General features: G+C 39.4%; 1 protein-coding gene across 2 annotated transcripts in view; it reads left to right on the forward strand.

The window, feature by feature from the left end:
* TRPM3 (transient receptor potential cation channel subfamily M member 3) overlaps nucleotides 1-18,540 on the forward strand; it is a gene marked incomplete at both ends in the record, with an annotated part of 397,932 nt that overhangs the window by 318,077 nt on the left and 61,315 nt on the right. For both annotated transcript variants that reach the window (XM_080362471.1, XM_080362472.1), the window contains one exon: nucleotides 11,718-11,790. In XM_080362471.1, coding sequence (XP_080218597.1) covers nucleotides 11,718-11,790 — 73 coding nt within the window. The remainder of the gene's footprint in view (nucleotides 1-11,717; nucleotides 11,791-18,540) is intronic.

The following is an 18,540-nucleotide window of genomic DNA, read 5'->3' on the forward strand; positions in this document are numbered from 1 at the left end:
TATATATATATATCATAGAAATAAAAGATACTCAAGGCAATTCCTCACGAACACACAGAGCAGCCAGTCCCAGGAAAACAGCACCTGGTCCCAAAGCCGATCCCAGAGAGGGAAAAGAGGAAAAAGGCAGAAAGGCTCAGAGGCCTCTGCAAAATGGCAAAAAAGCAACCTGGAAGGTCCTGACTCTCCTTAAATATGAAGCATGACACTAATGGGATAGAATACTGTCATTGATCAGTCTGGATGTCAGTCAAGCTCTGACCCATCCATGCCCCCTTCCTCGATGCCTCACACCTGTGGGCAGAGCACTCAGAACATCCTTGGCTCTCAGACCAGAGCAATTAAAAACATTAACTCTGTGCTGGGGTGTTATCTCTTGTTCTCAAACTAATTCCAAATAATGAGTGTGCTAGCTATGAAAAAAAAGGGTTTCTAACTGCATGAAGAAAATAAACCCATTTTCAGTCAAACCAGCATAACATTAAGCAAACTGATAGTGTCATTGCTTACCACTGCATTACAAGAGTCTGCAGAATAGAGAGTGCATGTATGGTGGGCATAGATTTGTGTGCATCCATGAATTCCTGGAATTCATTTCCACATAGAGGCAACAGATCTTGATGTGATTAACATAATGGCTGCTTTGAGATAGTCTAAACCTTACTTGTACTTTGTTTTGCTGGGTGTGTATATATGGTAATAGGTCATTCCCAATGACTTCATGACTAACTTGCAATTCTGGTGCTGTCAGATTAAACAAAACAGGTGTCATGCTGAAGTAGCTGGATGCATTGAGCTGAGATCAGAACAAGCTGCGTCATGAAGGTGCTTGATACTTATTTTGTTTTTCTTTCACAGATGGATCCAAATTGTCCAGAAATGCACAGCACATGACCAGGCTGTGTTGCAAGGCTAACATACATACTCCAGTATTATTTCACTAATGAAGTGCTTTGTTTCAGCTCATTGGTTAGCTGTTGAGTGATTTAGCAGCTGCTTTTCTATTTGGACTATGAGTAAGACCGTCTTCGGTGGTTTCAGTTTTATCTGACTGGAAAGGATGGAACAAACCTGTCCATGTTTCTGAAAGTGTTTATACTGGGAAGATCTTGACTTGATCATACACTGGCTGCAAAAAAACATTGTGTTTTTCAGCTGGATGTGCAGGCTTCGTGAATTTGTATGCTAATTAAACACCATCTGCAACTGTTTATTAGCATATGCACAGATACATTCTGAATTAGATATTAGCTAAATCAGATGGACTTTTAAGAATTCACCAGCATATTGTCACTTCATCCCTTTGACCTTTCCCAAAAGTTAAAAAGTTAATTCAGATCCATTTTTAAAAAGGAATTTGTTCAAAACCAAATTATTTCAGCTAAGATTTTGTAATGCTTATGGAGTATTTTTTATAGAGGAGGCAAAAGAGGGCTCAATGAATTCTCAAGCAGTAAAAATCAGCTGTAGTTCCTGCACGAGTATAGTTGCTGTGAACAACACGCAATTTGGCAGTAGAGGTCTGGAGCAGGAAAGAATCAGATAACTAATGACCTGCTGGTTGCTGAAACAGCTCTTGTCCCTCCCATGGAAACAGCCTGTGAGATTTCCAGAGTCAAGTGTACTGATGCTAATTAGTTTTCTGCATCCAAATGGAGCTGCCAGTCCTCTTCTGCAGTGACTGTAGCAACTCTCAAAGTTTGATGAAGGTTAAACGTCCTTTACAGTCAGTGCAAATCAGTAGGATTAATCTAGTACTTAGGCCCTACCTCTGTAAGTAAGTGTTAATATGATGATTATAAGGTAGTTTTAAATTATGCAAACCTCATTTGCTTTCTTTTTACTAAAGAGATAAAAACCGTATTTTGTTTTTGCAGCTGCAAATAAGTCATGTGGTATTAGGGACTGGTATTTCACTGCCTGAATAGTCATAAATGGCCTAAAGTAACAACGGTGCAAAGCCTGTTCTATAAGAGAAAAGGATTGTTTTCAATGTTTTTACTGCCAAAACTTATTTTTGTCATTTATTCTACCAGAAAATATACATATTCCACTCCAAAATGTTGACAGTGCTGCAAGGCTTCTAAAATATATGCACATTGGAAAATGTGAAGTTTTTTACATGTCACAAAGCTGTGAGATTTCCAGAACCTCTTCTCTTCAGTCATTAATGGGCTGACATAGCTGTCAGCCATAGTCTGCAACAAAAGCTACCAGTTACGGTGGAAGCCAAATATTTAGAGTAATTCCTGTTAAATTATTTTCTGTGCACCTAGATGGCTCTTCAATTACAGAACTGATGCCTTTCTTATTAGCACTGATTTTTTTGTTTGTTTCTTGCTTCTTACCAGACAGTAAGTCTCTTGCCATTTATGGCATCAAAGAAGAATGTGAAGTGTTGCAGTACTGCCACACAGGAGGACATGTAAAATGGAAAATTTACAACTAATATTCAAACCTCTCCTCTCATGTCTGCTCTCTCTTATTTCCTTACTTAGAATTCTCTTTCTTACTCCTCAGAATAGCAGACCACTTAATTTAGGTTTTCCCTAAACATAATCCTCTCTAATATTTCTATTCCTGAATTTCCTCTTATTTGACCATCCCCTTTCTTCTGCAGTATTATCCATGGACTCACCTGCTCACTTTGATCTTTGTTATGCCTCCACATCAAGCAGCTTTTCCCTGAGTTAAGCAGGATTATTCATTGCAATAAAAAAGAAAGTGCTTTCCCCTCTTATCTGAGCTATTTTGAGGCTGTGCATAACTGTTGTCCTTTAATGGTTTTATCAGGCTCTCATTTGTTTTTTTCAGGGTCATTTTCCTCTGAAATATTCAGGTGGGCCTAGCTAAATTATAAATGTCAACAGGCATTCTGGAAGAAATTGCCTGTTTTGCTGAAGCAACCTGTGCTCTCCAATAAGAGAGTTTCAGGCTGTATATGCAATTGCACCTGCTTTTTTTGTAGAAAACAGAGCTTTTTTCGTGACTTATATAACCAAGATACATACAACAATTTGTGTGTTTGTCAGAGTTGAGATTTGAAGACATTTAAAAATTTTCTGGAAATAGCATAAAAAAAAATCACTTCGAATGGATTTTAAATCACCTTATGTTTTCTCCTCATGTCATAGTGAAATGATTGTAAGAAACAACTCCACCTCTAAAAGCATGAATAATTTGCAGCATTCTTAAGATGCCATGAATACAGCATGTAAAAGAGCATTCTCAGCTGCCTTCTCTTCTCTCACCACTGCTACCCTGTTTTTTTCCTCTATCTTCAGCTATCCATTGCCTAGTCAGCAGGCACTGTCATTTTGAGGTGTAGAGAATGATTTTTCTTCCTCATCTCTCATCTTCTTCATGACAGAGGATAAAATGCCTTTCTGTGCAGGTGTGCACTGCATTCTCCCTGCTGATTCAGTGATGATTCCTCCCTCTCCAAACAAATACAAGCTAAAAATCTGAATACATTTCAGCTCACTTTTCATACTCTGAAGTAGCTGAGGTTGACCCTACTGTAAAAAAATGTCCACGTGTAATAGAATATTTTAGAAATAATAAGTACAGCCTGGTGCTGCACAGCAGCACCTGATTCCTGGGCCCTTATACTGGCCTTGAACAGAACAATCTCTTCCATCTCTGTGGACTTTTCAGAGTAAGTCCTAGAAAAGAAATGGTGTGGTGGGTGGGAAGGACTCACTTTTTGATAAAAAAAAGGCATTAAAAGAGGAACTGAATGTGCTGGTAGTTGAGAAGAATTTTTTATCTCCTGTGATTAATATCACCAGACACCGTCTTAAACTATTTCAAAATAGTTTTTTACAATAATTGCCTTTCTATGACCTGGCAAATTTGCAGTTGGTGATGACTGTGGCTGGTGACTTTGCCTGTTGCTCTTTCTAGGGGTAAAATTGACTTCGTTTGTGCAGAGTACAAAACTGTTCACAGTGTAGCAGCTCATACTGATGAATGTTTATCAATTATATATCCAGCTATACCTGAATACAGAAATAGAAACACAGCTATCCTGACTTAGAGAGGACTTTATAATGCAAAATAAACAAATTTTTGTGTCAAGGAATTTCCTATAGGTCTATATGACTTCCTCATCAGGGAACTAGAACTGCTTTTGCCTTCCCCTCTACACATGGTAGGTCTGCTTCACACAGATTAGTACGGGACAGAAACATGAACAGTTATTGAGGAACTGGGCAGAGAAACAAGTTGTAAGAATTCAGAAATTTTACCATCAGAACCTATTACAGCCTGATCCTCAACCTCATCTCAGGGCTCCTGCCACTTCAGGTGTTGTGTCATATACGACTTCATCTGCTTTCTATTTGACCATACCTTTCCTCCTCAGTGTCTATTTAACTGTCCTCTTCTTAGCTGGTCCTTTGGTTTGGCAGCTGCCATTGAGGAGACCACATATACACATCTGCATATGGACAGCTGCGATTTGTATATCTAACGCAACCCTGCATTTACATGCACACAGAATTTGAGAAATCCTAATAGCTGTGTCTCTCAGTGTGTGAATGATTTTTGAAAGTATGCTTGGTATTCACTGTGCTCAGGTAAGGGGTATTACCTGATTTTGCCTATAGAAGAGCAATGCAGTGTTGGTATGAAGGCAACAGAATGAGAGAATGCTTTATATTAGGTTAGAGTGACCTTGCTGAGCCAGAAACTGTGTAAGAGGAAAGGGAAAGAAAAAGTAATCTGTCAAACAAAAATGCCGCTGGTACTAAACACAAAGCAGAGCTGTTTTAAAATGAGATCGTTTGATAGACTCTAAGGTCAGATAATCTCTTCCTCCTGCTCCCTCCCCACCCTGCCTCCCACCTTGCTTTCTATCCTGCTGCTTTTTGTTTTTTCCCTTCTCTTTCATTTTTTATTTGCTTTCTACCTGCCCTGCCTGAAAATTAGGTTTCTACCCTGCTGGACTGTAATTATTGCTGGCAAGTATCACAGTGTGCTGTAATCATTGTGCCTACAGAGGAGGTCTGTTTTGGCTCAGTGATTTCCCAGCACATTTTCCTAGGAAGAATTAGGACACAGCTATGTTTTGTTTTTTTTTTTCCCTGGAAGTTAATCCTGTTCACATTAGGATACTTCAGTAAAATCTGCAGCGAGGCAGAGGGAAGGCCTTTCCAGTTTTGTGTTCTTTTTTGTTTGTTTTTCTGGTTGGTTGGTTGGTTGGGCAGGCGGGCAGGGGGAGAATCCTGCTTTTATAGGCAAACCTCAGGCATTTCACTCAGGCAGGTCTTGTGGAGGCAAATGAGAGGCAATCTTGTGACACAAGGGTTTGACTGGATGGTCCCAACCACCTCTTCGAGATGAGCCTCACAGAGCTGGTGGTCCTTACCCAGAAGCCCCAAGAACTGGAACTAGCTGCTATCTACTGCACTTTGCAAGTAGACCACTATAGGCATATAAAAAGAAATCCTGACATTAGAGTCACAGTTAGCGAGAATCTGGGTGCCTATTAACAGTGCTTTTGCAGCTTGTTGGTGCAACTTTTGCTGGTGCCTCAGAGGCATTTTGCTTGTCTGTTTCTGGTGTGATTTCTTCTGAAGATTTAACTCTTTCTTCAGTGTGATGCAATACACTTTTGTATTTGTAAGGGATGTTAACATCAGCTTCTCTTATATTTGTAAAGAGGAGAATAAAAATATATTAAAAAAAAGAGATTGCTATTGAAAGCCACAGTTGTTCACTGAGATGCCTCAGGCATTTACCTGAAAAAGTGATTTCAAACCAATAAATAGTGTGAACACTGAGGAAAGAAAGGAGAAAATAAAGAAAAGACCAACCCCAAAATATCCAAGGTAGAGGTAGAGGAACAAAAAAACCCCTATTATTTTAAAATAATTGTGTTTAACTTCAACAACTGAAACTACCAGCTACATGGAAGTAATAATGTAGCCTAAATCCCTGGGAGAAAAAAGAGTACTTGATTTTGGAATTTGTTTCTTCTTTGAACATAAACTGGTTTTCCACTCAAAAGAAATAGCTGTGTATGGTAAATGGTAGTTTTGTTCCCTAACACAATTTCATTATGCTCAGGAAAATAGAAAACCATTTATAGATATAATTTAAATCAGATCAGCATAAAGAAAATTTCTCAGTTTAAACTGATCTCTTTTTCATAGTAATGCAAAAGAATGGCTAGTATTAGTCTGACTAACACTGCAACTCTTACCTTTGTTTTCTTTTGGCAGGGTAAGCAAGTCTCGAGCATATATTACTTTTTAACATCAACTTCTTGGGGTTATTTTGCTTTATAATTAAATGTCCTGGATTCCACAGACACACCTTACTAGGTCATTTTTCTTCTCATTTTTTCACTGAAGTTGTACAGAGGCTAGGATGGAACAACAGGCTTAAATGGGATTACAGTAGGTCTTTTTAAAGGTGAATGGCTCTTAGACACTGTCTCGTCATTTAAAGAAGAAGAGCTTTCTTTTTTTCTTAGTAATGAGTTGTTAAGTGGGTTTCTAACTCTTTATTTACTGTTGTTTTTGAATCTCAGTGGCAGACATTCATCCATCAAGAAGTAGCTGGGAATAGAGTTTACTAATCCAGGTTTGTTTTTTTTTATTAGCACAGTAGTGTTATATACATCGGTGCAGTAACATTCGTAGCCCATTTTAACAGGACTCTAGTCAATGTCCTACTTTATCAGCACCAATGTGTTGTTTCTCAGTTCTTCACAGTGATTTACCCACAAGAGTACCTGTAAATGGCAAATAGCAAGATGTCAGATACATTAAAGACTCTTGCATCTAGATGAGTATATTGCAAACATAAAATTCTTACCTGTTAATTGGGATAAAAGACATCACCAGAACAACAGGTCTCCAGAAAGACAGACCCATGATAGTTTTTTTGAGACCCAGAGATATTGAACAATGCTAAGTGTAAAGTCCACACAAATACTTCGGGGTATGTCCCTATTTCCTCATGCCTCTGATTGCAAAACCTAAAGGATACTGGAAAAACTACAAATGGTGTATAAGAGAAGAAGTAAATCCATGTTTTAGGAACAACTGCTGTCTGCTTATAACTGTACTCATAAAATGCAGAGAGAAAATTCATGCTTTCTTTCTGGAAAGGTCAAGAGTGTTTAGCACAAGACAGGAGGATCTCATCCAACAACAATTGGTATGTGTTTCTGCCCCTTTCAGTGTGTTACAAAGCCCGTTTATTTCTCTTTTTATCCACATCTAAATGTGACGGAAACAAGCATACAAACAAACAAACAAACAAAGGGACAGCATCTGTGGATGCATTTTGAATAGAAGTTGTGAGAAAAGGCAGGGGGAATGTGCAGCCCTCTTCATTAATGAGTCATTCAAGCATGACAGCAGCTGCATTGGATAAGCAATACAGGTCTACTCAAGATGTTTGGGATTCCTCACAGACTGCTAGTCAGGGACTCAGAGCACAGCACTGATATTCCTTCAGTCCCACTGCCTTTTGTCTGGGTCATAAATAGTTATGGGTTAAGAACAAAAGCTACAGCTACGTGGTTTGATAATGATCTGGTTTTGCTAGGTGAAGTAGAGTGATGATGAGACAAACTATTCAGCGGCCAGCATGCAAAAGCTGTAAGCCTCGTCTTCCAAAATTCATTCTGCAGAGCCCTAAGTGCTGAAATACTTTCCTTTAGCCATTTAAACGCAAATGATACTATACTCAAATACCTCTAACATCCAACAGTGAAAGCAAGCAACAACTCTAGCAAAGATACAATGTGAATGAGTTACACCTGAAGTATGCTGCAGATCAGGACTAAGAGTTTATCAACAGAGGTAAAGATTTTATCCACAGTGTGACAAAGTCGACTTCTTGCCTAATTACACTGCAGTCCTATTTTAAACCCTCCACCTTGTGAATGAATAAAAACATTAGCCAAGCTTTAGTGCAATAGCAAAAAGAAGAAAGAATTGATCTTCCCAAAACCATGGGAAACTAAGATAGGGCAAAGACCTACCTGTGAGGTCCATATTTATGAAAAGCTGTTTCACTGGGCTGGGAGGCAACAGTTCAAAGGATGACAAGCTGTGAAAAGTTCATCAAAAAAACTGCATAAGAGTGCTAAGTTGTGCAGGTTGTCCAAAATAATTTTTGAGACCTGTCAAAGGAGAGCGATGCAGGAGAGGAGTCACAGATCACTCAGACAAATCTGGTCTACTAGTTACTTTACTAAGTTCTAACCATAAAATTGAGGTATGGAGAACATTTAATAAGTACAGGTGGACTGGCAGTCTATATTCTACTATTTACTGTTCTTAAAGTTAGTATGGGATACAAAGATTATCATGTAAGCTTACTATGTGTATCTTAGATGTTACATGCATGCAAGCAATGTCGCTTACCAAGCCATTGGTGTCTGGTGTCAGGTAAGAGATCCCTCAGCCTCAAACAGGTACCTTGAGAGGGGTTCCTACTCAAGGGGAGGTCACTGGCACACAGCCAGCTGCCATGGAGGGAGAGCTCAAGGGCTCCAATGGCTGCAGATGATTTGTAGTGTATTTGTAGTCAGACATTCTGCTGTGTTAATGCAGTTTTGGCTGCATATCAGCCCAGTCTGCAGCCAAACTGCTTTTTGGACTTTGATGCTGAGTTCTCACTGATAGCCTCACTCAACAGGATTAGCTTTTGTTAGGCTGACTTGCTGATCATTTGCCTGGACCAAAGTTCAGTGAGTTCAAACAGCAGGAGTGTATCCGTCACCGAGAGGAAGCAGCTGTAGGTAGATATAGTTAACCTAAATGATGAGAGGCTAAACATCTCTGTTTACATTCCTAAAAGATATTTTGCATTCAGAACAGGTGAATGTACACATTATCAGCTGAGTCTTTACGTTACTAAACTCACAGTATTTTGAAACCAAGTATCATGATATTTTGCCTTGGTTCTCTCTAAAATTTTAAAAGTCTTGGGCATGACTCCCAAAATGATAATAATAGTGATATGAGTGTGAGCACTCTTTCATTTTCCATCTTTTTTCCTAATTATTTATCTTATTTTTCTTTATTTTACTTCTTGAATCATGTCACACCTCTTAAAATACCAATAAAGTAACAGTTACTGTTGAAAGACAGCCTTTTTACTCTAATATAACTAAATTACACAGTTAGGTTTTATTTTTAATACAGCAGCAATTTGTTCTGCTGAAATGGGTTTATTTTTCTGAGACACGCAAGGAAGAAAGATGAAAAATAAGTTGGAAATTTAGAAGCATATGTGATCTAATATATGCGAAGTTCTTCCTTTACTTTTCCTGTGGTGATATGCTGTTCAATGCTTGCAATTTACATGATGACTTTTAATTAAGCTGGGAGTTCACTGAGCATGTTCCCAGCATTAGCTGATCTGCTTGCCAGGCTCTCGCACTTCCCTTCAGTGCTACAGGATGTCTGTTGCTGCAAAAAGTGTGTAGGAAATTGCAAAGCATTGTGGGGGTGCTATGGTCACACTGTTACGTGTCCACACTGTATTCACCCACTTATTGTCAGTACCTGCCAGAGCTGCCTGTGAGAGGGAGATGTTCCTCTTCCCTGCTGGGTGAGGGAGGAAGGCTTTCTCTTCCTTCTGCCTTCTCACTTGCTTCCCTAGCGGCTACACTCTGTGGCACAGTTTGTTATCTGTGCATGGGAAGTACATCATGAGCACATACAGCAGAGGGGCTGATCTCATCAGCTCTCATTTTTATTGTGGTTTGAGATGAGACATACACAGATATGTGTATTTCTACCCACAGTACCTGTGCCCTACACATCAGAGGAGCAGACTGCCTGCACTGCAGGGAAAGTTTCCTTGGCAGCCATTGAGGTCACAAGAAAAACATTAGGAAAAACATTAGGGAAAACATTAGGAAAAACATTAGGAAGCATTTTTTTACCAACAGGGTAGTAAAACCCTGGAATAGGTTTCTTGGAGAGGTGGTCAATGCCCCAAGCTTGTCAAAGAGGCATTTGGACAGTGCCCTTAACAACATGCTTTAACTTTTGGGCAGCCCTGAATTAGTCAGGCAGTTGGACTAGATGATTGTTGTAGGTCCTTTCCAACTGGAATATTCTATTCTATTCTATTCCATTCTATTCTAGTCTAGTCTAATCTAGTCTAGTCTAGTCTAGTCTATCCTATCCTATCCTGTCCTGTCCTGTCCTATCCTATCCTATCCTATCCTATCCTATCCTATCCTATCTTATCCTATCCTATCCTATCCTATTGCTGTATGGGGATAGACACCAAATGATTTTCCAGAAGCACCTGTAGTCTCTAGGAGGAGAGAGAAAATACATCATATTAGTATTATTTACAGTATTTATGCTTTGTTTCTTGAATGCTTTGAGGGGTCAAACTAAGTCTAATTGGAAAACAATTTACTTTGACTGGGGAGGACACCTAACATAAATGCTTTCTCATATTAATTGTTTTGATTGATTTCTTATTTCTTCATCCAGTTTCGCTTTTCGGTCTCTAACATGCTGTCCTACAGTCACTGGTGCCAAAGTTTCTTACCTCCCTTTGAACACTCTGGAGCTTTGAGGTCAATTGAGGGTACAATAAGTGCTACAGGAGGGCTACACTGGATTTCTTGGGATACAGTCTGCAGGGCTGTGAGCTGGCCAGCTAAAGCTGGTCACCAAAGTCTTGTCTTAGCCTTGACCACTTTATATATCTTCTTTCTCCATTACGGTATGCTGTTCTTTATGCCCTGATGTTTGCTGACCTCTATCCCTGATGCTGCTGCAATTCAAAGGTGCTGTATGAGTAGGAGTCTAGGAGTGTGGGTACCACATATGCTGCTGAATATGAATGTAAAATATGTTTACACAATTCCTAATTAAAGGTATCACTTAAAAAAAAAAGCAGTCTGTGCTGGCAAAAGGAAAAAGAAAAACAGATAACAGGTATTCAGATCAAAATTATTACATAGGTTTCATTAGTAAAGAAAAGGGAATAACAAAAAGCTGCAGCCTCAGTAGCTTCACAAGAAGCAGAGTTTCAAGAGCAGCTATTGCTATGGCAACAAAGGGAGCAAGGGGATTTACACTTCTATATGTTTCAGTGCAGTCTTAACCAAGAGTGAAACTAGCTTGAAAGAACAGCCCTACTGTATTAATTCTTATTCTTTATGAATTGTGTATCTCACATCACTGCCTCAAATCTTATATCTTAAGAGTGCTAGGTCATTTGCCACACATGGCTAAAGATGTTTCTGGACCGGTTAGAAGCCTAATCCTTAGCTTATTTATCTAACTTTCTGCTATATAAAATAATTAATTTGAATAGGTTGCTAATTTTGATTGGAAGTATTTATTCAGTGCTGTATGCCATAATCTAGGTCCACAATCAATGATACACCTAATTCCTCCTAGCATTGTATTGTGAACACTAAATCTAATGCTACACTAACACAAGAACATTCCTTCATCTCTAATTTCACCTCATAAGTACCACTGAAGACTTTTCTTCCATATGTTCATTAATATAATATCTATCTTTAGCAAAATTTATATCTCAAAAAATACTGTGTGCTAATCCTACCTAATAAGCTTCTCATAAAATGTGTAAAGAAAGATCATCTTGCAGACATCAGGACATTTTGAGATACAAATGATGCTGCTCTGATTTAATTTCTTTTTTTAAAAAAATAACCCTTTTTTCAATAATGGTATTTTCTTTTAATTTTTCAGATCACAGTATTTCGCATGGGATCAGAAGGCCACCAGGATATTGATTTGGCTATCCTGACAGCGTTACTAAAAGGTAATGAAGTTTCACTCCACAGTGAGTCTGTATCAATCCAAATGGATTAACTCTGCATCTCTGCTGTGCTGAAACCTGCATTTATTGACAATATATACTGTATCAAGATGGTAAATTTATACCGTAAAGTTGAAGTATACTTTTTGGTCTACCTGCTTTATACAAATCCAGCTCTTTCTTTAATGTTTCAGTAGCTACTAGTTTGCCTCTCTGAATTTTTAGAATCACTAATGTGTCACAAGAAACGTCAGTGGTGACCCCCCACCCGTTACTTGAGAAAATTAATACTGAGCCAAAGAACTTCTCAGATTTAAGATTGCCTTAGTGGCTGGTAGGACATCCAGAAGGAGGTTATCTCCTGTTAGATAAAACTGGCACTATTGTCAAAGTGAAATATTTTTCCTAGGAAAGTCTGGGAACTGTGTGGGATTCCTTCCAGCCTGGCAGAGCTAAGAAGGCAGCTATCCGGGTGGCAGAGGTTTTAATCTTAAACTTCACAGGTCACTAAATCTTTCTAAGCCATTAAGTGTTACACTTAGGCTCTTAAAAGATTGTTTTACAATACGTCTGCTGTTGCTACAGTTCATTACAAACCCTTGTCCTGCAGACACGCCATTTGGCTCGGCTCACTTTAAAATATTATATTATCAGGTATTTTAAAACTTGCTTGCAAATATGGAAACAGGTGAGACTTTAAAGACACTGAAGCACATGTACTTACCCGATGAAGGATTACACACCTAAGCAAGGACTGGGCATTTCTAGCCCTCCATTTATATGGTCCTTCCCCTAAATGGGATTTTCACAAATTTAATGTGTCAATAACCATGGTCATCTTCTTGCTGTCTGGTCTGTCTTGTGTTGCGTACTACAGGCCACACCAATTTTTAAATCAGACAAAAAGACATACCAAACTATTTTAAGGAGCAATCTAAGAAATGTTAGCGAATGAGTGTCCAAAGGTAACTGGGGAAGGTTATGCTTCATGAGGCTGTTTAGCAGTTGTCATCGTGCTATTGCCATGCCCGCATCTGAATAAGACTGTATGTAATGCAATGTGTCAGGCCTGAATTTGAATCGCAACAAAAAATCTACTAGATTTACTGAGTATTAAAAAGGTAATGGGAATTAATCTTGCTTGTTCCAGGGCTCAGTTTTCTTCTCGGTTTTTTCCTGTGCAGGCTCACAAAAGCCTGTATGAAGAGAAAAAGGAGAAGGCCTGAGTAACTTTCACCTAACTAAAGAAAGTTGTATTTTTACCTTTTACATGATTATTAATCTCATTTTTAAAAAGGTTCTTCAAACATTTAAAATAAAAGTCTGAACTAAGCAGGCACTGGCCACTGCAAAAGTGTGATTGCAAGCTGATGGGTACCAGCCAAGGAAATGAGCTATAATTACTAATATTTTCCTCCAGTAGCTTTTGTTTCTTTAGGCTTTTCTATTATTGCTTTCCCCACTTCTTCTGCTCATTTCAATCAAGATACAAGTTTTTTCTCCTGCAGGTAACAGGACCATTTTGGTGCTACCCTGAGGTAACAAATTTTAACCATCTGCATAATTAAATCTCAAGGCATTTTGGATGTCTTCACACAGAAACAATATAAAACAAGGTGAATAAAAGAAAAATACATTAATTCAAAGCAAGGAACTAGAATTGCATCCATCACCAAATTCCTCTTTTCTATCCTTGGGAAATATTTTAATTGCAGATTTCATTTTTATCTTAAATATAACTGGATCCTTCATTATCATCAGCGTAAAGTGTAATCTCTTCATATTTGTTCTTAAGGCAATCACTGAAACTATTACTCTTTATCTCTATTAGTAAGATACAGATTGTCTTAAAGTTGTGGTTCCACTCTAGGTATATTTGCAAGGTCTGAATCCAAACACAGATCCCTGGAATCTTTTACCACCTTGAAAGCTGCGTCTTGGAAGCTGAAGAAAATAAATCATAGGCCTGGGAGGGATTGCTTTCTGTTTGAAAATTTTTTCTGCAGTATTGACGTGAGCAACTGTACTATGGTTGCAGTCTGGATATATGAGTAGTCCTCTCTGATTTGGAATATCCATTTTGCAAGTACCTGAATGGTCCTGTCATCTCCTTAGTAAAATAAAATTACCTTCCCTTTTACTAATAGTAGTGCAAGACATCATAGTGAACTTCTGTTAGCTCAGAAGGTGCCTGGATCTATGTGAGTAATTTCAACATCCCCTTTCATGCTTGACAGTCTTGATTTTGTAGTCTGCTGGTTGAAGCAGAACTTGTGTCTTGCTCAAGAGCCAGGGGAACTTAAACTTACACCTCATTTTCCCTGTTTCTCAGCACATTCTGATAATGAGGGTACTCAATGAAGATTAGATTAACAAAATGCCTCTTGTTAGTCTGAGCTTTCTGATCACAGGGATTGAAAGTCCATATAACTTTTTAATCAATGTGTGTGAAGGTGAGATCTCTTGTCTCAGGCAAGTCAGTCCTTACTCATACCATGTCTTTGTAAAAAGGTTCTGGCATGCCCCAAAAGAAATACTATCTTTCAATAAACATACCCCATCAGACTGATGTTGAGTTTTTCATCAAATGAAGAAATCTAAAGTAACAATGCTGAACCACTTGTCTGTTGATTTACTGGTAAGCAACTTTGAAGACTGGGTCTGAATTATCTTGAAATTTGTAAATTTAGATTCAGGAATTAATCTCTTTCACCACTTAGGCACTATGTGAGAAGAGGGCAGAGAAAAGTAGGAAACTGGTGAGTGATTATTGATTACTTTTTGTCAGTCTCACAAATGAGGATTTCGCACTTCTTGCTAGCCAGTGGTCAAGGCACACACAGGCCAATTACCAGTCCCACCCTGGTCTGAGTGATTTGTTCAGTGAGTAGCAGGAGGACAAGGATGGGGAAACATGAAGTATCATTTCCTGCTTGCTGTGTAAAATTTGCGATGAGCTGGTCTGTTTTTAAACCCCCATCAGGCATATTGCCAATGCAGGAACTCTCCTGGACAGGATATTCTACAAGCCCCAAACCCCACGCTGAATATGAGAGATTATTTCCCCGTTTGTTTTCATGAGTCACTTGTTTAATCTTGTCAGCAGATCTATCTTTCTTGGAATTGATCTCCAATAAACGAGAGAATAGCATCCGAACTGGTTATCAATTTACATTGCATGGATGTCACAACAGCATATGGCTTGTGATTTTTTTTCTTTTTTTTTTAATTTTGAGAGACATGCCAATGTGGGAAGTAAGTCTTCAATTGCATGGATTTGTAGCAAGTGAATTTATTGATGCAGTTTAACTGTTTGTGCTCTCTTAACTTGAACAGTTGGAACTCAAACAGTAACGGATTTTGTCCTTTTGCAGCTGCTAACTGAGCAGAAGGCATATGACGGGAAAGTTAAAGACAGCATATGGCGATGTTCTAAAATATATTGTTTTGCAGTGCCAGCAAAGATCCTAGTTCATGAAGCTGTTACAGTGTCTGGAGCATACTAGCAGTACCAGCCATGTTTCAGCTGGTGCTCAAGAAACCTTCCCAGTGCAATTGTTGGCACTGGGAAAGAGGTGCTGTGTGGTATGTGCATATTGTAATATTACTGCCATGTGGACCTCTCAGATAAGCCGTGCTAGGCTGATGTAGATCTCATGTGTCTGCATACTTCCCAGCCTGTGAATAAGCCATGATTCATGCTCACTAAACAGCCATTATGGAGTATCAGATGGTCCTAGAAGACAGCGTGATGGTCTTGCCAGTCAAGAAATCACTGACACAGAAGGATTTCAGACTTAGGTCAGATATCTGGTTGCTGCCCTTATAGTTGTTGTTGCTATCAGCTTTGTTATTGTCGATTGATTTGCTAAATGCCAGGAAGATGCTTGTAGCAAATGGAGTGGAAACACAGCCTTTTCACCAAAGAGCTGCTGAAACAGAAGACAATGCAAGACCTACTGAGATGCAGGGCAGAAAGTTAATTTGCATTGCTATTTTTCCTAATCTAATTATTTTCTTTAAATGATGTTTCTAAGAGGACACTGACTTGCTTAGAAGCACTGTGGTCATGAGAGTCCAACAGCCATTTCTGCCTAGATAAATCAGGTTTGTGTCGTTCCAGCTTTCAAAATTCCTGAGCACTGAGTGTCATAGCCTGTCCCAGAAGAATCCTTTAGAGGTTTAAATTGGTCACAGTAAACTTTAGCCAGTATATAAAAGCCTGCAGTCTGTCTCTTCAGTAATCTGGGATCCTGCAAGGGCACAATGCTTGTTGTCTGACATGTACCCTGGCTCACCGAGGATACAGAGTCAGGTTTATGGTCCCAGGCTTTATCATCAAGGGGTATTGTATTTTTGGCCCAAGATATTGAACAGAAAATCTGACTTTTTACCAGAAGAATCTGTGCAAGATATCTCAGCACTCCTGGATGGCCACCTAGAAGCGTAAAGTTAATACCTGCAGGAACTAACAGCTGTCACAGATCTCCTTGTTCATTCGACGTTGCACCATCCTTGCATTGTCTATCCAGCAATATCTATACAGAAATAAAATGCTGCCAAACCAGTGCATTGCATCCCAAATGCAACTTTGGTTCTAGGAACAGATGAAGGAAAGGAGGAGTCCCACTGCAAACATTAGTCATATTGTCATAAAACATTATTTTGACGAATATTATACTCAGCCAGACACCTGGATACTGAGTAAATATTACACAGACATCAGTCATATTGCCTAGAACACTATTTAAAGCAGTAAGTGTGCTATGGTAATTAAAATAATACCATGCAACTAAGCAGAGAATCTTGATGAGACAGGATGAAACAGAAATGTAGGTTAAGGAAATGCTAATTTCTCACTGCTGACAGTGTTAAGGGTCTAAGAATTGGTTCCAGTGTGATCACTGTATCGAGTTGATGAGAGCAGTAGGTTGTTAACTCTACCTTATTTTTTCATTTCCCAAATATCCTTTGGGTTATTTTCAGTACATTGAAAAGATGCTCGTGAGTGAGATGAGTCCTCAGAGAGGTCACCTTTTGTATTCTTCTTACTGACTCAAATCTATGCTCTGTGTTACTGAGTGCAATCAAGGAAATGATTGAAAGAAGACACTATCTTAAGAAAGCCCATCTCACATTTGTTCTAGGGTGTTTTTCTTATGTTAGTGGAATTATTTTTACTTCTTAATACTGGACAGAATTCCACCTGAAATAGCCTGAATACTTTCTTTTTAATTTGAGTTAAAAAGCATCAGTCCATCTGGAATAAAATCAATTAAATGGCATCTGAAGCCCATATGCTGCTCTGTACAAACTTTTATAGCTGTTAGCTTCCTTCTCCTCATGCGTAACACCAGTGTAATCCACATGCACCTAAAAAACACATAGGGAAGAAAGGAAAAAGGAGAAAGGTGGAAAGGTTTTCCAGCAACAAACTTCACTCTGGCAGCAGCCATCCCGCCATGTGCATCAGAGCCCTAGAATGCGGACCTCTACTGCCCAGTCTATGCCCTAGCTGATGGACTGGTCTGGATCTGAAATGATCTTGAGAAACCATACATTTCCTTCAACTGCCAAATGTCTGCAGCACTCTGCAAGATAATATACCACTGTAGTAACAATCACTGAGAAAAGCATCATCTCTGCGACTGCAAATGGACCCACAGGAAAACTTGTCCTCTGCTGGCAGCCTTATACACCATGGAGGGTGGTGGGAAGGACAGAGTCTGGACCATGGCTTGCTTCCCCTTCTGCTCAGTACTTGGAGCAATATGCATGCTCAGAGAAAACAATTCTCATGAACTGCCGGGCTTGGAGGCCTTTCTGGAGAGGCAGCCACCACCTCATGCCTCACTCCTCATGCCTCACATGATTAGATGCACCAGAAGGCCTTATGTTCATCCAGCAGCTGGGTTCTTCCTAAAGTGCAGAAAGGCCCAGGAACACTGAGGCACTCAACACAAACTGGAGAAGGCTCCCTGCTAGGGATCAGATGGTGCTTACCTGGAGCCACTATGATTTTGCTTGAGTTTTGGCTGAAATGGGAGCAGTGTAAGGGGCCCACTTCCTTCCTCAAGTCCATCTGATCCACTCTTTATCCCAAAAGGTTTCTAACCATGCTGCACCACTGGATACCCAAACTGTAGGCTGCAGTCAGCTTAGGCAAATGGCAGGTGAAGCTCTCCCATCTCATGCAAAATTGTGCCAGGCTGCAGAATTGCTGTCACTGCCCTTGAGTTTTGAAATTCACCCATATGCCTCCTCCGCTGTTCACCAGACAGCTTGCCTGAGCACCTGCTGAAGCTCTCGCTTCTCCTGCAGGCACAGGGATGGGAAGGAGGAGATCCAGCGACATTTTGAGAGGAACTGTTATTTGCTTCAGAAAGAGGGAGAACATTGTTTGCTCTCTGTACTTAACTTGTGTTATTGTACCCACCGTGGGTAGGTTTTTTTCTGTATTTATGAATAAAGCTGTAGGGACATTTTTGCTCTTACCAAAGGTAAATTTTTACTTTCATGTTGCTTGTGCAAGAACTTGGAAAGCGCCAAATGTTGTTGGAGTCCCGCATGAGGTCTCTTGTGAGAGCTTTTGTCTGTGTCATACTATATAGCAATGAGAAGCTGTGTCTTACACAAAGGAGTATTCCTGTTACTTCTTAGTCACAGAAGGATCTTTTACAATTTTCAGTGTTTTTTCTTCTTCTCTTGATTTCTTTATATTGTTCTGCTCCTGCATCACCTCATTTTTTTATC

The sequence above is a fragment of the Nesoenas mayeri genome, assembly GCF_963082525.1.
Source record: "Nesoenas mayeri genome assembly, chromosome: Z".
Lineage (NCBI taxonomy): Eukaryota > Metazoa > Chordata > Aves > Columbiformes > Columbidae > Nesoenas > Nesoenas mayeri.